Consider the following 24,930-nt stretch of genomic DNA (forward strand, 5'->3'; position numbering starts at 1 on the left):
CCTTTACCCTACCCTTTACCTTACCCCTTGGCATGGTCGACACCTTTACCCTTTTACCCGGTAAAAAGGGTACATTACTTTACCTTGCCGAGGCCTAATCGTGAGGTGCGCTTGCAGGGAGGTCGCGGGAGGTGACGGGCGCTTGGGGTACCACCCCTCCCCCTCTGGGCATAGACAGGAGGAGTTCATCACTGGCCCGTGGAACTTTTGCTGACGTTAAGTTCACTTGGCGTGCGTAGGCTCCGCTACCTTTGTCCCTCTTCCTTTATCTTCCCCTCCCCAAATAAAAACCGGCCACTCCCGCTCGTAGTCCCCAAGTGTGTTCGGCAGGGAGCCCAATCTCATTCCCATCTTTGGACCCAGGATCACTGAATTGGGGCTTTAGCCTGGGGAGTTTTTGTACCTCCTGCCTGTGCCTTGTACCAGGCTCTTGTTACATTGAAAAATAACAATACAAAACAAATGCCAGGCAGTGTGCCCGATGGGGTCTATTTCTGGTCAGGCTCAGCCACAGTTTTAAACAATTGGCCTTGAGAGAGGAATTAATATTATCACTGAGCACTTCTCCCATGTGCCCGTTTCTCTCACGCTAAAGATCTTGGCATATCGACAAAAACGAGTCAAGTGTAGGCTCCTCGTAGTGTGCTCTGTCTGTCGTATAAAAGCCTGGCTTATTGATTATAATCTGGCTTACAGTGAAATGCGCAAGGCAAGTATTTGCAATCGCAAGATTAATGCTAATCATGATTAATGATAACGAATTTAGCGTGCGTTTTGTTTCCCCTGTTATTATCGCGTAATTAATATAGCGGAGAGGGAGGTGGGGCTGGAGAATAGCACTTTGATCGTCAAGTGCATGAGGCACCTGTCTGCCGGGGCAGTGAGGTGCCTGTATGAAGGCAGTCCAGCAAGTAGGTCACTGACCTATCAGGATGCACTGAGTGTGTTCTCCACTCGTATTGCCTGAGTATTTTCTTCTTTTTAGTATTTCAGTTCTTTCCACGCACAAAATTATCCAAAATGAAATGGCCAAACACCATAAGCAACGACATCCTGAAAGTGAGTCATGGTTAATAAATTTACTTTAATGAGTATGATTGTGTTGGCCTCGCGAATTTTATGTCATGCACATAAGAGATAGTGTTCCAGGTGTCTTCGTGCTTTGAGCGCCTGACTCAATCGAAAACTATCAGTTGAATCCCTGGTCGACTTAGCCCATCACCTCTCTGAGGTTGATAAAAAAAAAAACAAGTACCACTTTGTTGGAAGTCAGCAGTGGTCATCCTATGGATATAATGATCCAAGTCTTGGGAATGTGGAATTTCCACCAATGGTTCAAGGGTGCCAACATAAATGATCCCGCCTGATTGCTCATTTCAGCAGGGAAACGAGTCGAACTCTTGGGAAGGGGTGCGACATTTACCTGCGTGATGTGAGTCACTGCATCCCCAAGGATGATCTTGCCGTGACCAATCCTCTTGGCAAGCAGACTGGACAGCTGAAAAGCCCCACCCTGCTCCCACGAACACAAACACACAGAGATCCCTTCCTCTCTGCATGCGACAGGTGCCGGTAGCGGGTGCATGCGATACAACAAGTTTGCCGAACAAAAGCAAATAATTGTTGGAACAGAACTTAGATAAACAAATGTTCAGTTGTGTCCCTCCAAAAGTTATGATGACAAAACATGCATTCATATTGCTCTTCCAATCTAAAAACCACTTCAATAAGCCATCATAATTCTCCACTCAAAAATGTAACATTAAGCGTTAACCGTTTACCACACTTCATCTTCTCATAAGCCTTATAATATGACGACAGAATATATCACACATTATCACACCACATCCATGCAGCATTCAAACATTTATCACGCATTCGTTTGTATAAGCCTTACAAGCAGGTTATACATCATACATCATCATACCACGCTGAAATATTAATCATACGTCAATCACCAAATGCTCATTTAAAAAAATACTTATAAAATACACATCTTCTCAGGCCTGACTTAAGACCATGCAGAGGATGGCATGACTGAAGTTGTAACAGAATAATAATATAAAATCATGATTGACACTTCGAAAGCACCTCTCACCCGGAGGTCACAAGGTGCTGTACAAAACACACAGACGCACGCAGGCACTCGGACCAATCAGATCCAACCCCAAAATAAATTCCTCACGAAATAGAAAAATCCCATAAAAATAAGCACATCTTTATGTATGTGTAGTGACATAGAATGAGTCACTAGAGTGTGGCATGGGATGCTCGAAGAGAGGAGGACTATGGGTATCATAGCCCGGTCTGCCAGTGAGACACATGGGCAGAGCCTGGAACCTCCTGGTGGGATCCAGAGGGGGCGTGGCCGAGGGCAGAGCCAGGCCATGCTGGGGAGGATAAAAGGGAGGCTCTGACACTCAGTTGGGGCTGCTGTTGTCTGGGAATGGAACTCGTGCTGCCGTCGTCCACGTCTTCACATCCTCAGCATCGCTGTTCGGGTAGCGTACGGAGCGTGGGTAGATATCCCCTGTGACTATATGGAACGGAAAAAAGGATGTGCCTCCAACTTTTAGTGTGTCCAGATTGATATACTACGTTTGGTGTCAGGAGTGATCATGAATAAAAACTTTTTGGTTGGGTTGTTAGGGATTTTTTGTTTTTTTTTCCCCTTCAACTCTGGGGATAAGGGGAATAGATGTTGATGAAGGCGAAAAGAAAGGCTCCTACCGTCGGGTTCTCAGGTGAAGAGGGCGGTGGTGAGGGAGGTTTCCGGACAGCCCCGGCAACCAGGGTTCCCAAAGAGGCTATTCTGGCAGGGCAGCATGCGAGGAGTGACGACTCCGCGTTGCCGCCGACTAACAAAGGACGGCGTGCGCACAGTGTGCGCGTTACGGACCTGCTCTCCAAAGTGGGAGCACTGGTTGAGCGACTGGTCGAGGAAGAGGCTGCAGTTGGGTGTGGCGTGCCATGTTTGGCCACCAAAGTGTCAAGCAGGCGGATGTTGGGACCTGCCGAATTTAAACATCCGACGACATCTCATTCGGGGGTGCCTCCCCTCACGCAGCAGTTGCTATTCCTGAAATAATTTTCGGCTGCGGGGGTTGACTTGGAGGCCTTCAAGCGGCACTTTGCCGCTACTCATGAGCTGGCGAGGTGGTCCGACACGGAGGCGCTGTGGGCTCTGCCTACCACCCTGGACGACGACGCCTTGGCAGTGTTCTACGCCATTCTTTCGACAGATAAGGTGATGCTGCAGCATGCTTACGCCCAGATGGCGGCGATCTTTGATCCCCCGTCCAATGCCAGGCAGAGACACCCCTCGCCTTCCGCAGAGCCTTTATGTCGCTGGCGCAGGCTGCATACCCAAAGATGGAGCGAGAAGGGCTGGACTCTTTGGTGTTGGAGAAATTGTTGTCGTTGGCCCGAGAAATAAACGTTTGTCTACCGGCCACGGAGGAGGACGATCTGTTTCAATTAAGGTGGCCCGGTGTATCCAGGCCCACTGCAACCTGCAACGGTGAGTCGGGGTGGCGGGCTGTGCAGGATTCCTGGGAGGGGAGGGCGGCCAGGGGTACCAAGAGCCCTGTTGGGCTGCGCTTCAATATCTTGGTGTCCGCGCGGGAGGGTCGGCGCAGAACGACGGTGGGACCAGCGGAGCGGGTTCTACCCTCTGCCATGGAGAGCCCCCGTCATTTTCTTCTGCAGGCCACATCTCTAAGGGATGTCGCACTGATCCGGGGCAGTTCTTCCCACCTTCGCCATCCTCCTCCCTGCCAACATCTGCTGCTCCGGGCTCAACGGTCGCGATGTATCACACACCCGGCCGACACAGTCACCGCATGCATCTTCGTCGCAGTTTGTGTCGGGTGCGCACGCCATTAGCCCTCATATTGATATGGGGCGTGGGAATTATACATTAGCAAGTGATAATTGGCCACGGGGGTCTGGGCAGTGGGACGCACTGGCACACCGGGTCATGGCGGCGGGAGCGGGATCGTCCACGGTAAGAGGGTTTGTGCAGAGTGTTGAGGTGCGGGTGCTCATAGATACAGGGGCATCCGCCACCATTATTTCAGAGTTTATTTGATGGTGGGTTGCCATGGTCCTGTGAGTAGTCCATGTGTCGCCGCTAATGGCGGGAGCTTAGGTATTGTGGGCAAAATTGTTGCGTCAATACGGATTGGGGCTTGTGAAAGGACGGGCCCGGTGTTAGTTTCAAGTTCATTCGCGATGCCTTGTTTATTGGGGATTGATTTTTGAGGAGGATGCCCCTCAAGCTTTTGATTGACTAGGGGTGTGTTGAGTTACCATCGGGGCATCGGTTGGGATTTTTGATGTCCCCTTCTAGGTTGCATATGGCTAACGCTGTGGTTCAGGCCCTGGTGCTTGAAACTGTTCGGATTCCCCCGGGTGCACAGATGCTTGTACCCTTGCGGCTGCGGAAGCGGCTCGATCAAGAAATTACTGAGGGTGGGGTTCTTTTAACCCCTTCGAATAGAGCGGTTCGTGGTCTTGCTTTAATCGTGGCACAGACGATCATGAGGGCAGATCAGGAGCCCTTCCTTCAGGTGTTGAATGCTGGACTGGGTACTTCGGTTATACAGGCGGGTACAGTTTTGGCTCACGCGATGACTGCGTGTTGTGTAGAGACCGATGATGAGGCCACTCGGGTCGTGGCCAGGGTTGAACGGGAAGTGGTGTCGGATGACTTGTGGATGGATCCATTGGTTGCGGGAGAACCGTGTGCCATTGTAGCGTCGGTGGACACTCCGCCACCCGTAGAGAAGGTGGCGTATGATAATACTATTGGCCTTGCACACGAGGAGTGGGGGCGCCTTCAGGTGGAGGACGCCTCCTTATGGAAAATACGGTGCCGCGTTGATGTGACGAACGGTAGGAAGGGTCCAGGGGGGTGTGTCTCCCGCGGTCTTCCGAGATGGGCTACGTATGCAATGGGATACGGAGGTACAGCGGTACTGTATTGTTGTGCCAACTGCTCTGTGGGGTAGAGTAACGTGAGCTGTCCATGTGCGATCGATGCACCTAGGGGTCCAGAAAATGTTATCTACTTTGAAGCGCGACTTCTTTTGGCCCGGAATGTCAGAAGATGTCCACAATGTATTGAAGGGCTGTGTGGAAAGTGCTCGTCGAAAGCCCCCGCCGAGGCTGGCCCAACCATCGTTGTCTATTGGGGTGTCCCGTGTAAACGAGCTCGTTGCCCTCGACATCCTGGGGCCATTTTCCACCACTTCGAGGGGGATAATACATTTTTGCTGGTAGGGGTAGAATACCTGTCATGGTAGCCGGTGGCATGGCCCCTGATGGATCAATCGGCGGCGTTCATTACCGACGCGTTTTTGTATGGTTATGTGCGAGATAAGGGGGGCCCGAAACGTCTCCTTAGGACCAAGGTCGAAATTTTTCGTCGAAATTGTTGCAGGAGGTATGCAATTTATTTTGTACAAATAAAATTCGGACTTGGCCCTACCATCCCCAGACAGATGGAATGGTAGAGCTCCTACACAGGATTCTTACGTCCATGCTGTGCCAACAGGTTAACGGGGCACAGTCCGATTGGGACCTGCATGTTCCAGGTGTTCTTGCAGCTTACAGGATGGCCCCTCATGCCTCTACCGGATTCTCCCCGTTCTTTTTGAGGTACGGGAGGGAAAATGACCCCCCCACCCATGGAAGCCCAGTTAAATATTGAACCACGTAAGAAGAGTGTCGCTGTGCTGGGACTTATGAGCCTCACCCTTAAACTATTGACGACAGAGGAGAAGGCGTCGCGTGGAAATTCGGCCAAGTGGCAAGCCGCGAATGAGCAACTGGCGGCACTTAAAGAATCGGGAAAACCGTGGAAAGTTGGGGAGAGGGCATGGCTGCATTGCCTCCAGGTGCCAGTGGGCATGGCTCCTAAATTGTATAGGCTATGGCAGGGCCCAGTGGAGGTGATTGAGGTTAGGAGGCCGCAGTGTGTATGGATCCAGGTTGGTCGTAGGCGTTGGTATGTGCATATTTTCCACCTTATGAGGTCGTTTCATCTCCAATATCTGAAAGCCGGGTATTTGATGTGTCTGATGGGCCCGGACTTACGATCATGGAGTTTTGCGCCTCTGCGAGACTCTGTTCCTCCATCTGCAGGATCCCAGGCCCTGATGCCCATGGAGTTACCAGCGGTGCCACCCACAGGCGGGCCAGGGTGGACGGGACAACCTTCACCAATTTCCTCTTCCCCTCCATCGTCGTTCCAGGAGAGATCGCGCCCGTTGGGCCGTCTTCAAGTGGTCCCTGGGGTTCCCGGGGGATCCGTTCTTGCCCCGTACAAGGGACCGGTGACAGATTAATACACTACATATGTATGTTGAACTTTCTTTGCACCATCCGTAGGCAACCATGCTAATCGGAGGTGTGGGGAAGGACAACAAACTAAACACAAAAAGCAGTTCAAAAGAAATTAGTTTTCAATTTAGATTTAAAAGTGCATAGCTCCAGTGGCTTCCTAATATCGGAAGCGCATTCCAGACGGCCGCAGAAGTACATCTGAAAGCGCTGCACGATGATGTGACCATCATTGTTTGATGGCCAGCCAAAAGCCGCTTAAGGTGTGATTTCAATGAATTTCACTGCCTGGAAGCCACACGAGACAAGGCCCCGGTCACACATCGTCATCGTACAGAGACGTGACTTCGGCACACGCAGCGGACCAGACTCGGAAGCCCGAAGTCCTCTTGTAGACGGGTTTATAATGTAGCAGCCACTGTCATTCCTTATTCTCTGCCTTCAATTTATCTGCAGGCAGCCCTCGCATATCCTCACTGGCGTTGTTTCACTTAGAAGCCGGAAATGTACTCCATTATAAATGTTTCGAATTTTTTTTCATTCACTCAATGCAAGTGCATTATTGAAAAAAACATACATTTTATAGAATGAGATGCATATGCAGATTGATCTTGGTCTTGAGTGGAAATACATACGTACATATCCACTTAATTGATAGGCCCTAAGCTTGTTTGCTTGGATAAAGAGTGAATATTTGACCTGTATTACTCAGGAAATACTGCGCAATGAACCCAGAAAACGAAGTTTGATTCCCAGCCAAAGCCAACATCAGTGGCGATTGATATTTGAATCACCAACGCACACTAAGGAACATGGCAAATTGCATGGGGAAGTCTCTATCTAACAACACATTGGCGTAGCACCCGCTACTCATTCTCTGTAGACTGATGTTCTTGTCCTTGTTGTGTTGCTCTGCTCACGCACCACGGATCTCGCTTGTAAAATAGATGCAACTGGCTAAATGGGGTCATCCGTGCAACAACTAATATAAACTTAAATGATGAATTTGGTTAGCTCTTGGACATAAAAAAAAAAACTCTATCGCTGTGGCGATGTCGGAACAATGGCAACGTCGAAGCAACCATGTTGAGATTCACTTCCCCTGTGATTTCATTAATTGTCATTACTAAAAGAAAAAAGTCCATTTTTGTCTCACTTATATTGTCTCATGTGCATCGTCTGCGCGTATGTTTATTATTTACTTGCTTATCCTATGAATGTAACAATAGATCAATAAAAATGTATTCTTTCATTTATATTCCACGCGTCGAATCGTGTGTCGTGGGAATCGATTATTTAGGATTTGTGTGTGTTGCATGCAGCAGGATTACGTGACCGCTGTAGTCACTCGAGATGCTATGGTCTGATTGATTAAAGACATTTTAAATAGTGACATTGAGTTGACAATTCATAGCATCCTTGCGTGGTTAGCCATTCCATACCTTGTCTATCCTGCCTCAATTTTACTGTCTCATCTATTCCATCTCGCTTATTCTGACCATGAAGACCAAGGAAATTCTTCGAGTGAGATTTAGGGCAATTGAAGATAATTGCATGCTATTCGATGCATGCATCATGAGCCTTAGAAGCGCTATGAATGAATGACTCATTACTCGTCTCATGTGTGTCGCACTGCTTGTTGCTGTCAGCCATCAACACTGCAGTGCTGATGACTCATCCAGTGCCACTTTGACAGAAGCAATCGTTAATTTGTGCGGAAGCATAGGTCTGACTCTTATAGCAACATTAGCAAAGCCATAGAGGAGGCTCGCTGTCTTTGAGAGCAAGGCATGTAAGTAAGCAGATATTACCCTAACCACTACTGTAATGTAATTATGTTGTCAAGAATGGCTTGACAAATGTAAGCATCTGTTTCACTGCATCAATGTATCATTTTTCCTAACGTTTGTTTATCGTTTTGGGAAATATGTTCATGGCTGCGGAAAAGAACGTATCTGAAGTATGATGATGCCTTATCCATTCCAATAAGGGCAACGCATCATAAATGCAGAGTAGCGTCCATGATGAATGGTGTATATTTGCATAATGCAGTATATAAGAAGATGGTCTTGAAGTTTTGCCAAGAGACATGAATTTTTCATTTTAATTCACAACAGCGAGTTAATTACTCGTGTGTTCAGTAGCCATGTAATGACTCTCGCCGCCCACACCCCTCCCCCAGCCAGCTCGGCGATTCCATTAGTTGGCACAATTTGGGGTCACGATCCAATTCAAGAATCAATTCGTTTTTGTCTCGTTTTTTCCCGTTTCTGCAGTTCTGCTTGCTCCATTAGCCTAAATGTAACATTAACATACCAATTGCATAAATGTAAATAAATTATTCCCACACGAATGATTAAATTAATGTTTCGTGAGTGTACACATCAAACTGTATTGATAATTGTAATTGATACATCGTTGCATGCTTATTATTTATTCAGTTAAATAAGCGAATGTAGACAATAATTTGTTGAATCATACAAATTTGCACAAAAAACAGATTCAGTTGGTGCTGGGCAAGACAGAAAAATAGAAATGTACATGGCAAATATATTCTTTATATATTTATATCAAATACAACGCCTCAAATGTATTGATTTGTCAGTGTCATTGATCGTGAGAAATTTCCACCGTCATTTGTCACGTTTTGATGGGTTGTTACTTGATGTAAGCTCCGTGAGTGGTAAGATCCAGTCTGGTATAGAGTTGAGTCCTAACCCCACGTTAAACGGAGGCTGTGTCAAGAGTTATCCAGTGTATGAGTACATCCGGCAAAATGTCAACTACCTTGCCTGGTATATAGGTCGTTGGTTCAATCCCGAGCCTGACCATGCCTCTATATCTGGAGTTTGCACGTTCTCCCCGTGGTCCCATGGATGTTTCTCCGGATGTCCTCCGAATTTTCCCTCCGCATTTAGAAACATTCGTTTAGAGTATTTGACTGCTGTAAATGTCCACGTGATTAGCCAATTCGTTGTGCTATCATTTGTGGTCAGGTTGCTTCTGAAAAAGAGCTTTCAAGCTCAGTGGGCCTTACATGCTAAAATGACATCAGTTTAGTTTAAAGAGTTTAGTTTATCCGGTACACAGATATGTCCTTGCAGCCAATGTGCGACACGCTCACAAGAGGCTTGCACCTACAAACCAGTACAATGCCTGGATTTATAGAGCATCTAAATGCAACAGCCTCTCAAGGCGCTGGAAGTAAAATAGCGTGATGCATTTCACGGGGGGAAATGGAGCATAATCGCGTTGTACATTGACATTGTATTCAGAGAAGAGGCAGTCGTTGTCGGCAGAGGAGAATAGGAAAGTTTTCAGCCTGGACTTGAACTGGTGCAGGGAGCAGGCAGCAGGAATGGTTGGAGGCAGCAGGGGAGACGTGGATTGATCTCTTTTGTTAAAGTATTGAGCAATAGTTGACTGGGGGCTTCATTGGGAAGCCTTCATTACAGGTGTGGAGAGTGCGTGGAGTGGAGTTCAGTTATTTGCGAGGTAGACAGGGGCAAGTCCTTGGAGAATCTTAAAGACATTGAGTGCATTATTGACATTGATCCTGAACAGATTTGGGAGTCTGCGGTGAGAATGGAGTGTTGGGCTGTAGTGGTCTCCATATTCAGGAATGGCTAAGGATTGTCTGGAGTTTGGAGGCGAGAAACGTTGGGGATGCCAAAGAGTGTAAGAGTAGCCGAGTTGACGCGCGATAAACCCGGCCGCAGAAAACTCCCATGGGCAGGGGTCGGCAACCAAAATAACAAGAAGTAATTTTTTTCCAATTCAGTAAAAAAACGATTGCAAGAGCTACAGTGCATGTGAATACGAGAAGGTGGTCCTTAATCAATAACGTCGCAAAACAGTCCTTAAAGAGCCGCATGCGGCTCTGGAGCCGCTGGTTGCCGACCCCTGCCCATGCCAAAGCGTGTGTCGAATCAATGCCATCCACCAGCTGCTCAGCATCTGGTGCAGCAGGCGTTCCGCTAGTCTTCACAGTTGTCAGTCTTTCCTGATAAATGTTTATCTCAGCTGTGAAAGTTGGCAGATATTCCACAAAAGAAAGAAAGAAAGAACAGTCTTTGAACATGTTGATTTTCTTTGACAGCTCAGTCTGCTGCAATGTGACCAGTACCTGATTACAGGGTCTTTGGGCCAAAAGAGTGTCTGGCTAAAAACAGAACTTGTATAGTATTTTCCATCAAACATTGTGGGATTTTTCCCATAAAGCTCTGCGGTCTATTTACATGTCAAGTCAGCGTGTTACCTAATACATCTCTTGTGCCTCCACATGTAAAAATCGATTGCCTAATGACTTTCCAAATAAATATTAGCACAGCTGGCTATGTATGGTGCAAAATAAGTTCAACATACACGCAAACATTATCCACCAGCATTTTCATATAACAAAGGTTTGGCTTTAAATGAAAAAAAATTAAACAAGGTGGCGGCAATACGGCTGTGGAGCTGGTTGAATATTTTGGTGAAGGGTACCTTGACTTTGAACTCCTGTGCCGACCCCACCGAGGCCTCTATTAGAGGCAGGAATCCCCCGGCTGCGGCCGCGTAGCTCAGGTAGTAGAGGCACGACACCTGTGAGCACTCGAGCCCAAAGTTGTTCTTGCATGCCACGTCCACTGCATCCTTAGCAGCTGCGTGGGGCGGCAGAAGCGGTTATTAGTAGTAGCAGTTTTATGTAACAATAATAGGGGTGGCAAGGTAGTCCAGCCAGCTTATAATGGCTTGAAATAATCAATGGTGTAATTGTGGCAAATGTGAATACTGTAAAAAGATAAGCAAACAATATTTCATTAAAATGTCTCTCCTCGTAAGAAAGGAATGTATTTCCCACATAGCCAATTGGCCAATGGGTTGTGTGGGTAATATATTTTTAGGTCTCCTTCATATATCTGTCTGTAATAGAGGTTTTTGGGTTAGACCGCGTAAATATATAAATGTGTCGTTAAACCCGCCACGAGCCGACACAGCCAACTAGTAAGGGTTGTCACGTAAACAGAGCGTGCCAATTCGTCACTAGTACAGCACACTGGTGTGTTGGAGAGCCAAGCCACAACATTTACAATCTGAGTACAACGTTTCGCCAGTAATTACAACTAGCTTACAGATATATGAAGGAGACATACGGTCTCCTTATATATATTGTTTTAATGGCTTGGCTGTGTTAGAGTCACTGGGCCACCACTGAGGTTCTGAGTTGAATCCTGGAGCTTGCTGCCCTAGGAGTTAGCAATTGTTGCAGCAATGAGCCAGCACTGCTAAACTCCTGGGTGTGAAGCCAGGCACCAGCAACTGGCTCTCATGGCCTAAGCCCAGTTAGCCACAACTGCACAAAAAAACAGGCATTTAAGTTAATGTTTTCACTCATTTTGATCTGGTTCAATTCTGAGGGAAAACGCTTACAACAACTGTCATTCACCACTAAGTGGTGGTGATATTGTCTACACAGAGATCGTACGAAACTAGGCTCACTTTGAAGCCACGCGAAGTGTCAGGGGCATTGCTGGCAAGTCATGGGACAGTTCGAGATGGTATGGAAAAAAACACCGAGATGAATGGCATGAGACACCACCTGTGCTCCCCACTGCACAGGTAGACACTTTATACTCTCATACCTTGGGTCCAGAGGTTCTGCTGTTTGAATGTCTCCATGGTCATGCTGTCAAGCTGGGCTGCCAGGGGGCATGCTGCTGGGTTGGCTGCGGGCACTGTTTGGCACAGCCGGTCTATCTGCAGTTTCCAGGGTGGACATTGCCAAGGGCGCTTTCAATATTCTTCACATTTATTTGATGAATATTATATTACTAGCCTTTTGCCCGTCCAAGGACGGGTGAATTGCAGTAAATCTGAAACTTGCAATCGAAAAGCAGACCGCGACGTGATATTCATTGCATCAATGCGTGTGAACTTTGTAAGGGTGCGGTGACACAGACCTATTTCATTTTAAGGTTATAATCCCTTGTTCATCACGACGTCCTTTTTACTTCGATGTCTCAACAACGTGACGGAGATCGCGTGACGTGAGGGTTCTGCCTTTGTCGTGAGAGTTGTAAGTTGACGCCGAGGAGGGGGGAGGAGGTGCCTCCGCCCCCCATGTGGAGTGACGTCACCCGCTAATTATTATGAATGGGGGGGGGGGGGTGTCCATTTGGAGGACGTCACCTGCTCATGAATATTAAGGAGGGCGGCTGGTCGATGTGGAGTGACGTCACGAGCGTTAAGGACAGACATCCCTGGGTGATTAGAGTAGGTATATGGCCGAAGGAGGAAATACATCAGAGAGTATGCCCACTGCGCAGATGGAAATGTGAAATCATCTCGCGTACAGGTGTGATGGATTATTTGATACATCGTAAGACTGTGAGAGATGACGTTGGTCTTGGGGAGGCCGACATCCAGCAGTGGATAGATAATAGCTGCTGCTGATTAAGTTGTTTTAAGTCGTATCCTGGTGTGTGTTCAAGTCAATGGGAGGTTCATGGTAGTTTTCCAATGGGAATGTGACATTTTAGTCACTGGATCAGGGACACCATTGGAAATGAGCAACATCTCACTTGTCGATTGAGTGGGCACACACGTTGATTTTGAGCATTATTTTGTGATATATCCTTTCGCTGGTATGGATCTGTTACGTAGCGGCTAGCACACTGCAGGAACCCGGCTACCCAGGTTCGATTCCCAGCCACGGCTGTCATCAATGGCACTTAATCATCTGAATTGGAAATGGCCCCGCCGCCTTCGCCAACTCCCACTGAGTAGAGTGGTGAAGTAGGATCATTGACTGGCTTGGTATGTTTGTTGCCTTCTGATTTTACATTTACATTTATTGGCAGAAAGTGTAATGAAGAACCATCAAAGCTTGTTTAGAAGCACAACACTGACACTTTAATGACATGCGAGCGTAATGTTCCTCTGTTGCAAGGCTGTAAATAATTATACGTTCCTCATGTGCTGCAGAAACCCCCCCCCTTACCAAGGATGCTTAATTTAATGGCAGCGTTGATTAAATCAAGCGCTGTGGTTAATTCGCAGAATTCCCCAAGCATCGTGCGGAGACCGTTGGGGAAATTTAACGCGCGTGGGGTGCGCTCAGCGGGGACGTTACGAGGTTCTCATCACCAGGGGGTGCTCAACGCTCAAGAACCCGCGCTGGAAAACAGATGGCAAGCACCGATAGTGTCTTGACAGCTGCAGCCTCCACACAGCAAAGCCGCTGCTGTGCACTTGCCCTCCCGTGCACGTCACAGGCCCAGCCGTATTTTTAAACATCTACCTCTCGTGAGATTAAACAAAGCTGTGGTCTGATAATTGGTTCTTTACCCTTCTATCTGGCAACAAAACTGACACCTTTTTACAAGGAGTCATGTTTGCATAGACCGCAATACCTGCAGTCATAATACAAACAAAAGAACATAACTCTGATAATGTGCACTGTTATCAGAGTTATGTTCTTTTGTTTGTATTATGACTGCAGGTATTGCGGTCTATGCAAACATGACTCCTTGTAAAAAGGTGTCAGTTTTGTTGCCAGATAGAAGGGTAAAGAACCAATTATCATATTTTTACTGGCAAATGAGGTTCCCATAGTGTAAAGCTGTGGTCTGTTCGGTACGTCTTAGAGCCCCGTGAAGTCAGTGTGTCACCGCTCAACGGCGCGTAGAGCCGGTGATCATCTGCAACGACGGCCCTAAACTGTTGGGTTTACATTCCACGTTACCGTGGCGAGGGCATCACACGTGTGAAAGTCAAAGGTCAAAGCGTCTCTTTGCTTAGGTAGGTGGTCAAATGCATTCGCAGCCCTGAGATATGCCGCAATCATACAATTACTGGCCCCACCTCTTTAAACTCAAACAACTGATAGGTAGGTGTTGAGAAAGTGACTGAAATTCCACATTTCTGTGGTAAGCGCCAGTACATATATCACACCTCCCCAGGACGTGTAGATCATGGGTTTTAATTAACCATACTTCACCACGTTGGTTAGTGCTCGCCGGTGAAGAGGGCCGGGGAGGCCTGAACTGTTTCAGATATTACTCATCACTGGCGCTTGCAGTGGCCATTAGTCAAACTCAGGCTCACCAGGTTCACAGCACAATGCAACAGCCAGTGAGCAAACGCTTCACTCCTACACGTGAATGCCTCCTCGGCATAAATTAACACACGTAACTTTCCATGACATTTAAAAGATTCACTTCTTGGTGTCCAGATACATATCACGGTGCCTGTGTTTGACCTCGCCTAGACAACACATGACAGAGTCATGTCACGAACGTTATACGCTTCACAAAGGTAGTGTGCGGGGACCGAGCCAGCGGAGTACCTTCCACATGAAGAGCTGCAGGTCCACGAGCGCCAGCAGGGACAGGCTGGGGATGCTGGATGAGTAGGTGCCGATTTTGGCGTTCGCGCCGCCCAGCTGACACACCTTGGTACCGTGGGTGTATTGTGGGTACACGTCCAGGCCGAGCTCTTTGAGGAGACCCATCACGTGCCGTTGGGTGCTGAGGACCCAGAGGCAGGTGCCAAACAAATTCAACGTACGTACATACATTGTGTTAAGGGGCTGCAAGGGAAATGGTAGGTCTAAATAGAAAAACATGCATCTTAAATAATGAATAAACCCGTTTAGGCTTTGTGATAATACCGTATATCTAAAATGTGTCAGGCAAAACGAAGTTTGCATGAACTGAAAATAATGTTAATGTTCTTGCACAATTCAATGCATGGCATCGTGTCAGAATATAGATTAATGTGAGTGATTACGGGTCTACTCGATAGAACCATTGTTGATTTCCCACAAAGTAGTCGTAATTTTAGCCAATAACAACCGAACCGGGTTGAGACTTTGCGACCAAGTTATTGCGAGTGGACACGGCATACTAACGACACACCCACCAACTCGTACGCGCACTCTTGACACGTGGAGCAAGTCTCAGGTTCTATTGCGACCCAACGTCTATTTAACACTTAACACGTAGGCTGTTTAACACGTAGGCTGTTTAACACGTAGGCTGTTTAACACGTAGGCTGTTTAACACGTAGGTTGTTTAACACATAGGCTGTTTAACACTTAGGCTGTTTAACACGTAGGCTGTTTACCACGTAGGCTGTTTAACACGTAGGCTGTTTAACACGTAGGTTGTTTAACACATAGGCTGTTTAACACTTAGGCTGTTTAACACGTAGGCTGTTTAACACGTAGGCTGTTTAACACGTAGGCTGTTTAACACGTAGGCTGTTTAACACGTAGGCTGTTTAACACGTAGGCTGTTTAACACGTAGGCTGTTTAACACTTAGGCTGTTTAACACGTAGGCTGTTTAACACGTAGGCTGTTTAACACGTAGGCTGTTTAACACGTAGGCTGTTTAACACGTAGGCTGTTTAACACGTAGGCTAACGTCTATTTGCATCCCGTGCCATATTTGCAACATGTGGGGAAGGTAGTGCAGACTGCACCTGCCGACCCACTGTCCGCCGAGGTCCCACGTGTCTTGCCCTGATGCAGACTTCAGCCGAGTTGCCACTGTGCGTCCTCCCACCCGCTCTGGTGTTCATATGTACACAAATAAAGACAAATATCCCCTGTATAGCCTTAACAAACGGTTGGGGCAAGTGTTGTTGGCGAGCACCTTTGAAGGCCGGCATAGCACACAAGGGGGTGGATGGCCAGCACCATGCCCGGCCGCATTTGTCTCCCGAGTGACGATGTTTACAAACTGCTCAGTTGACCTCGGGGAGGCCCAGAGTCGATTTCGATAATCGCTATCACTGGTGTTGGCCGTGAACAGCAATCAAACTCAGGTAACCAGATTCGCAGTAGAGCGCAATAAAACTGAGCCACTAGTGCTCCCCACTTCACCACCACCAGTCACATCCAGTATGTATGCACAGGCACGCGTATGCTGAGGCACATGGACTCAAACACACAGAGAAATGTAATGTTATTCCCCAGGGTGGATTCCAAATTTCTAGACCATTTTCTCACTCGCCCATCTATGGGAGTTGATGGCCCAAGAGGCACAGTAATTTTGAAAAACTGGGGGGCATGCCCCACTCATTGAAGGGTCCTATGTTCAAGGTGAGACATCGCATGGCTCATGACAGCCATATATTTCTATTGCACATACACACACACACAAGTTATTCCATCTTGCCAATTCAAATAATTGAATTGAGGAGCCACTACTGGGGATCCCTGAACCTGTGCTCAGCTGCAGCCGAGCCCTGCATCTCAAGTCAAGGGGGGTGGTGTAGATGGGTCGGTGGATGGATGGGAGGGTTTGGACCAACCAGAGTTTGCAGGAAATGCCAAGATTGTAGAGTTGATGTTTGAGAATCTGCAACTGTAAAATGCATGTTTACTAGGGATGTGTTCTAGATTCATGGCTTAATCTGAAAAATCTGAACCCAGGTCTTACATTTTTTTGGGATAATCCGAATTTCCATTGTTACTCAGATTAATCCAAAAAAGTGATGTCACTGAAAGAAACGTTGTTTACATTGCGCCAAAACTGACATTGTATGACGTTACTTTGACATGTCACTTTTACTTATATTTATTCAAATATAACACGTAAATTTCTTGTTTTACTAATGTAACTTTAAGTATTTTTTTTAACTCAATGATCAAAATTTTCAATTATTAAAATAAGTAAACAAAGAAAGGCATTAAATTGTAATACATTTAAATACGGAAATATGAAACAAATAAAAAAATTGAACTGCAATAAAGGCCAATATTTGAACAATCGATAAATTAAAAACTCATTCAGATTCCCTTCTTCGGCCTTCTGGAGCACACTTCGTTCCGATATTAGGAAGCAATTGGAGCTAATAACTTTGAAATCTAGATTGAAAACTCACCTATTTAGAACTGCTTTTTGTGTTTAAATTGTTGTCTTTACCCTGCACCTCCATTTTACACGGTTGGCAACGTACGGTGCGAAAGAAGTTCAACATACATTCACACATTCCAAATGTGTACCTTTCCCCTCGAGCACAATCACGCCCAGTGCTGGGTCCGTCTGCAACAGGCGGTATGCAGCAGTCAAGCCAGAGATGCCAGCGCCGACCACCACCACATCGGTGCTCATTTCTGCCCCGTGTTCTGATTCTGCCTTCAAGTGAGCCATGGTATCACCTCTTCAGACCTCTGCACTCCAGCACCTGCCACGTTCAGATTAATTCGGTTAACACGTTTCTGTATCAGCAAAAAATGTAAAGGTGTTTTAAATTGTGTATCGGGAGAGTGTTCGACTCGTAATTTGGAAGGTCGCAAGTTGAAGTCCTGGTTAGGGGTCAACTCAACGTAGTGCTGGACTCGTAATTGGAAGGCAGCAAGTTAAAATCCCCGTCAGGAGTCAACTCAACCTGGGTTCCTGGAAATGGTGAAGAGAGATATCTAAACCAGTCATGGGTCACCTTTCGCCAACCCACACTGAATATGGTGGTGAAATGCAGCCAAACAGCCCTCATGACCGACACAGACTGTAGATGCCTTTTCCCAGCAGAAGAATAACAAAGGGCTGTCATAAATCCTATTATATAATTTGCTAGTGGGGAAACATCATATTTAAGCTTATTTTTCAAAATTTCAGTCTTTTCCAGTTGTACAATGCTTTGCCTATGGATTTATGCTCTGTTGTGCATTACATCATCGCTGGTGAAGTATATTTAATCCATATTAATAAGCCATAGGCAGCTTTCAATTGTAGGAATGCTTTTGAGAAAGCACACACACTGTCCCCTCAAGCGCTGCAATTTCGTTCAAACTCAGGTAAAGATACCTCCGAATATGGGAAATCAAAGGGGACTGGAAACGTAAATATTTGTGTTTTTTTGCTGCTTTCGCTAATGTCTAACATAAATCACCATTCAGCCAGTCGATAGATAAATCAATACCTTTAATCGATCAGTGACATCACCATCCATCACTGCCGCACTGTCCTGGAAGCAGCACGGTGTTACTGGCTGGCGACCGGCGTGCATACCAGGGGGTTCAGCCATCGAGTCTCCTGCTTGCATCAAATGTCTTCAACCTCTGGTCTCTTTGGTATATTACTAAAGTTCAGCAGGGGTGTGCTTATGGCTGTCCGATTTATCCAAACGCACAATATGTCTGCCCCTGTGGGCAAATGTAGCCCGCTCAAGAATGCAGGGGAAAAAACTGGAAAGATTGTTTTTCTTCTTCATGCTAATAGCTCAAAATTGGATATCTCTGCTTACACGCAGTTCTTTGCCCCTTTTATTCAGTGAGGAAAAGCTTCTGAGATGGACATCCTGTTTGCAAAGGAGAGCTAAGAGCAAATATACATTGGGAAATATAGTGGACTTGTATTGGGTATATTTTTTTTATTTCAATGAAAATTTAATGAGTTCTCTATTATCAGCACTCTGCTTTATATTTACTGAATTGAATTATTGAACTAAAGGGTTAGTAATGGTGCCATTAGTGTTAATAATTAAGTGGCCCCATCTTGAATACTTTTTAAATACACCTTATGTGCATACCACACTTGCATATAACCCAAAGTATACAGAGAAAGATTGGCTAAACTGTGCCATGAAAATAATTCACCTTTATTATCTTTGTGCCCTTGCTAAAGCCATAGCCATTTATTTCACTTCGGATACTTTATACGGGAATGCATTACACGTCGCAGATTATTAATTTGGTAATGATGGCCTACCCTTCCTATACATAATAACACTTTGAGAACCATTAACATTTACAAGCAGTCAACAATGTGGCACTGCATATCAGAGGAGGTTGAGACCGAAGCAGTGAACCTTGGAAATGAGGCCGTGATATTACCCATAGGATCTGCGAGTCTCAAATGTTACACCCAACATAGGAGTCATAATATGGGGCAATGTGCACAATGTTTTGCTATGTGCTCTCCTTCTGTTATCTCGCCCGTGCAGGCGCTGAGCGGGCTATCTTTAGAAGTCCTTGCTTGCTACAGAAATGGCCTTAATAAAACAGGCCCCTTGTATTTGCGCTTGTGCATGTCCCATCAATAGTGCAACTGTTAGCGTGCTGCGCTACGAACCCGATCTCCCGAGTTTGATTCCCGCTCATGACCAACTGCAGTGACGATAATCTGAACTGGTCCTTGACTTCCCCTAGGTCGACTCAGCATGAAATGGAGTACTTGGTGCGGTGTGTAAACATCGCCATTGGGGAGACAAAGGCCGCTACGCGTGGTGCTGGCCACCCACCCCTTCGTGGGCCGTACCAGCCTTCATAGGTGCTCGCTAACAGCGCTCACACCAACAGTCTGTTAGAGGCTACGAGGGGGATATTTGTCTTGTTGTGCTCTCATAGGTCGCTGGGCAGCCAAGAGATCGATGTGACTGCCATCGAGACAGTTTCACGGAGTGGACAAGTTTAATTTCTGGCTGTGTCTCCAGCTCATTCAGCAGTTCTGTACTGCTCATCCCTATTGGAATGCGATTCCTGCCAAAGGGTTCAGTGTCTCCATTGAATAACCGTTGTTGACTTTCCATCAGTAAGCATTTTATATTGAACACTTATGGGCTGAATAGTTCTCCGACCAGAATTTGAACTTGTGAATTTTTGGTTGCAAGTGAAGTATATGGGCCATCTCCTGTCAAGATGTTACGACGTGTAGAGCCTTATGAAGTGATTTAAAATGTTCCTGCATCATATGTACAACTAAATATGTTTCAATCGTTCAATTAAGAAAGTCTTCCTTTTGTAACGGATTGTTTTTATTCCAACCAGAATTATGCCATATCCACACGTTTCTTTCGTTTGGTTGTTCGTGTCTCTATGGCTAAAGGGACACTGTACCTTAGTTGGCTCTCGCTGGCTTTCACGTGGATAATTTTTTATTTTATTTACGCGTGTAAAGCTAATCTGATCCGGACTGTGCACCTGATCCAGAGCGCAAACGATTCCAAAGTCCTACTGAGGTCACGAGGCCGTTCCGTGCTCGGTGCGGGAATGAAGTGAAGTGAAAGACTCAAACGACAGAGCCACCCTTGGTGTGCACGTGGGAGTGCGCTGGCAACGCAAACAGCACAAGGCAGAAGACAGCTCTTGTGATGACAAAGCTGGAATGCATTGCGTGAGCGCAATAACAATTACGCCACTGGTAACCAACCCGGTCCTGTTTGCTCCGCATATATTATCCAAGGATTTAAACTTCAGGCGTAATGATTCGCCACCCTGGTGATTCTGTGAATTGTCGTGATTCATGGTGGTGACTTGATCTTGATTCGCGGCCACGGATAACATCAGTGGCCAGAGTGGTTCTTGATCCCCCCTCCACCCCCCACATAACCTGCACTCCCCACTTTGGTGGGGTATGGTCAAAAACACAACACACATGACCGACACGGCACGGGGGAGTTCTTCATCCAGCAGAGGATTGACAAAGGGCCTGTACGTTCGCTCTACAGTATTGTGAATGTAGCGGTCACTCGTGGCTACCGTGAGCCTAAGCCTCGATATTAATCAATGCATCGTTCAACTTCGAGAGGCCTTCAAACGGCCTCTGTCAATGGGGACATGCATTCATCAGTATCGACTAAGTCGTGTACAAAGTGTCACTTGGTCCGCACGTGAACAAGAACTCGCGGATTTCCCTCTTGCCCATCATCCTCCTCGCCCCTCCACTCCTCCCTGCCCCTCCCCGACCCCTTCGTGATCCCGAGGTAGCCTCGACAGCTATCACTCATCCCTCCATCGCTGTGACTCCGCCCCTGCCGTCTGGGAGAGTTGTGACGCCGCTTTGTAAGCTATGTCAAGCGCCTTGCGTTGAAGGCGATCAATGAATATAAATTAGATGTTAATTTGTATTGAGGACGGGTAAATTGTAGCAGGTCCTCAATATCCAATCATAATACATCGTCAAATTGTCAAGTCTATCAATGCCGTAAAAACACAAGCAAAGTAGGCAAAGTAGAATCTTGTGTTACACTGGTAGAATGTGCTGATGATTTGCACGGAAGCTTTGTTCGTTTTTTATTGTAACTAGTAAGTTTGTTTGCACAATTGGAGCGGTTCCATCACATTATAAAGATATCCAAGTAGCAAATGAAAACTATAAATGTGTTGGGATATTCAACAGCGCGATGCAGACTTGCCGAGCCGCCCCTTCTGGACATCTGTAACAAAGATCCTCATCGCTCATTGGATTCCTCCATGTCTAAGTAAATACTTTGAAAGCCACTGCCGTTGTAGAAACACGTGCAAACGTTAATAAAGCCAAACGCGTTAAGTTCACGATACACAGTGTGTATGGTGCGCAACGGGTTCAATTTCGCATTGACCCAGCTACCTGTGAGAGTAGCAACATGCACACCTAGAGTACATTCCCCACGGCGAGTGTATCTATCATCCCAGCGTCTCTCGAACTCACCTTGGGCAGCTTTCTCTCTGACAAGGCACGGTGCTTGAAGCCAACCGCGGTGGCAAAGCGACGATCTGCAAGGATGCAATGGGCTTCACGTGGAGTGGCCAGTGGACACTGGGGGGGGGGGGGGCAGTGGACACTGGGGGAGGGCCCCAGTGAACACTGGCCGCTTGTGCCCTGAGACCACGAGGAGGCAAAGTCCATCAATCGGCATCCACACCACGAGCCAAACATGACACCCACAACGAGCGTGTCAGCATAGCCACTGGCCAGCATGACACGGGTTTCAACACTGCAGCTGTCAGTGCATTGCATGCGTCCTGCTTGCCTCGGCTATTGGTTCAACAATCGCAAGCAGAGACCTCCTGCGAATATCTGGAGACTTCGGGTTTTATTAAATCACAAATGGCTCGTGAATGCGGTGAAATGCACGTGCATTGATAATGACCAATGACGACACACAATTACGTAGACCGTGGCTAAGCTCTGTTTTTAAAAATCTTATTTTTTTGTCTGCAATCACTTCCTTTACTGAGTAATGATCTCAAATACCACATTTTGGTGACATGGTGCAGTGCATGGGAAGTGCATTCCTAATAATTGATGAGTATGTGATGTTATATACGTTGTCTGGGCATGATCGACACAAGTCAGAAATACGAACCTGTAGATGCGAGGTTGGGTGGAGAGCGACCAATGGCACGAGTTTGTCTGGCACTGACTGCAGCAAAATGTGCTGCGTGTCGTGTTTAACCTGCAATCTGGAGGGAAGTTAAACCTCCAAGCCCCGCCTGTTTTCCTCTATAAACCCCGCCCCTTACTCATTAGCCCCGCCTCTCATTCACCAGGCCACACCCACTGCCGCTAAGGCCCCGCCCCTACATCTCTAGACCCTACCCCCTCTTCTTCTGTTAAAGCCCCGCCCCTACATCTCTAGACCCTACCCCCTCCTCCTCCTCTTCTTCAGGCTCCGCCTTTTCTGTTTAGGCGCCGCCCACTCACCCTGACACGGTTTGGGCTGGTGTGTGTATTGGTGGTTGTGGGTATTGGTGGTTGTGGGTATTGGTGGTTGTGGGTATTGGTGGTTGTGGGTATTGGTGGTTGTGGGTATTGGTGGTTGTGGGTATTGGTGGTTGTGGGTATTGGTGGTTGTGGGTATTGGTGGTTGTAGGGGTTGGTGGTGTGGGGTGTTGGTGGTTGTAGGGGTTGGTGGTTGTGGGTATTGGTGGTTGTAGGGGTTGGTGGTGTGGGGTGTTGGTGGTGTTGGGTATTGGTGGTTGTGGGTATTGGTGGTTGTGGGTATTGGTGGTTGTGGGTATTGGTGGTTGTGGGTATTGGTGGTTGTGGGTATTGGTGGTTGTGGGTATTGGTGGTTGTGGGTATTGGTGGTTGTAGGGGTTGGTGGTGTGGGGTGTTGGTGGTGTTGGGTATTGGTGGGGTGGGTATTGGTGGTGTGGGTATTGATGGTGTGAGGTGTTGGTGGTGTGGGTATTGGTGGAGTGGGCTGCCAGGTTAAAATTTGCTTGTTAATGGGAGATCGCAGAGCCGCAACCAAGGGGTCGGCGCGCAAAGTGACTGTGCTCGTGTGAACCCTGTGAAAGCGCATGTTTGAAATGGGCGTAAAGCACAACTAACATCGGAAGGTGGTAGGATGGGAACATCACAGCCAATAATGACAAACTGGTTGAGAACGTCCTTCCAATGATTGCTCAGTTTGTACCCATCTTCACGGTTGAAAATTTGTCTGTCGAAATATATGGATGGCTTCATGAAATAATCTTTGTTGATAGCCAGTGGGTTTGCAAAGCACCTTCGTCTTAGAGAAATCAATTTCGTGTGAGCCCACTGCATTAAAACAATGATCAGCCACGGCCGAGGTATTGGTCCTACCGAGTTTCAGATCTGCCTTATGTTCACGAACACGGTCCGAGACATGTCGCTTAGTTTCCCCAATGTAACTACTGCCGCAGACACAGCTTAGTTTGTAGACGACGGGGTATTGCATGTCAGGGATCACATCCTTCACAGATGGGACCAGATCACGAATTTTATGTACTGTGTTAAATCGAACCTGGATCTTGTGTTTGCTTATGATTTTGGAAACCTTTTTAGTGACCCCTGCTATGTATGGCAAGGTGATGGTTTTGACTGGGTCCTCAAGATGATTGGGTCCTCAGCTTTGAACAAATTCCCGGTGAGCCATGTGGCCACATGGCCGACCAGCTCTGAACAAATTCCTCAACCACATCAATTCCATACACTCAGCCATCAAATTCACCATGGAGGTGGAAAAGGATGGCAACTTACCATTCTTGGATGTTTTAATCGAAAAGAGACCAGATGGCTCAATGGGACACTGTCTGTCTGTATGGCAAGGGTGATGGTTTTGATTGGGTCCTCAGATGGTTCTTTCCCAATGGTTGGGGTGATAGCTCTTTAACATGCAAATTTTCACCTGGCAGCCCTTTTATTGGTGGAAAACCAACCACCGTCGGCTGCTGACATTTGGGCTACGCCCATTTCAAACCCTCATAAACAGTTTGCCTTGGAAGCTAACCCCCCTTTTCCTGAAGACGACCGCTTGTGTTGCGATTGAGACGTCGTAGTTTTTTGTTATATTTTGTTATTTTCTTTCAACCTAGCTACGTGACTTTACCGAAAGACCCAAGAATATTTGTGTACATTTCCGAAAGGTAATCTCTGTCACAAAGCAGACATTTTTAATGACGTATTTTCCGGGTGGCATGAACCACTCTCGAAATTCCATGCAATGAAGACATACCAGCCAGCTGTGCGTCAAATGGGTGTGCTCATCCCCTGCTCGATGTTTCACCTATCACCCCATTTGGTTCATATGACTTGTTCATCGTGAAAGGTGCAGGATGTGATTTATTAGTGCAGCCTTTGTCGGGTGGGATGAGGTCATTGCATGCCCTGTCAGATGACAGTGACGTTCAACTTCTCTGTCCATTGCCATGTTTAAATGTATGATTTTTGGAATGTTGGCACGGACACTAGCTGTACGTATGTTTAACTTCTTTCACACCGCACTTAGCCAAGCGTGCTAATCAGAGGTGTTCGGTGGTCCGCTCATCAGAAAACTAAGTGTAATTCACAAGCGACCCACTTTGGCAAAATGCAAGCTACGATTTACATTTTAATGATACAATGACTGTTACGTGCATCATCTG

At 46.8% G+C, this 24,930-nt stretch overlaps 1 protein-coding gene across 1 annotated transcript in view; it reads right to left on the reverse strand.

Annotated features, from left to right (window-relative positions):
• LOC144730228 (putative flavin-containing monoamine oxidase A) overlaps positions 1-22,496 on the reverse strand; it is a 42,548-nt gene extending 20,052 nt beyond the window's left edge. The window contains exons 1-8 of the mRNA XM_078610850.1: positions 22,404-22,496; positions 21,746-21,916; positions 17,341-17,522; positions 15,813-15,900; positions 14,675-14,855; positions 11,970-12,084; positions 10,831-10,988; positions 1,424-1,513 (exon numbers count right to left, since the gene is read on the reverse strand). Coding sequence (XP_078466976.1) covers positions 1,424-1,513; positions 10,831-10,988; positions 11,970-12,084; positions 14,675-14,855; positions 15,813-15,900; positions 17,341-17,488 — 780 coding nt within the window. The 5' untranslated portion in view covers positions 17,489-17,522; positions 21,746-21,916; positions 22,404-22,496. The remainder of the gene's footprint in view (positions 1-1,423; positions 1,514-10,830; positions 10,989-11,969; positions 12,085-14,674; positions 14,856-15,812; positions 15,901-17,340; positions 17,523-21,745; positions 21,917-22,403) is intronic.
• Positions 22,497-24,930: the final 2,434 nt, after the last annotated feature.

The sequence above is a fragment of the Lampetra planeri genome, chromosome 35 (genome assembly GCF_965212315.1).
Source record: "Lampetra planeri chromosome 35, kcLamPlan1.2.h2, whole genome shotgun sequence".
Classification (NCBI taxonomy): Eukaryota; Metazoa; Chordata; class Hyperoartia; order Petromyzontiformes; family Petromyzontidae; genus Lampetra; species Lampetra planeri.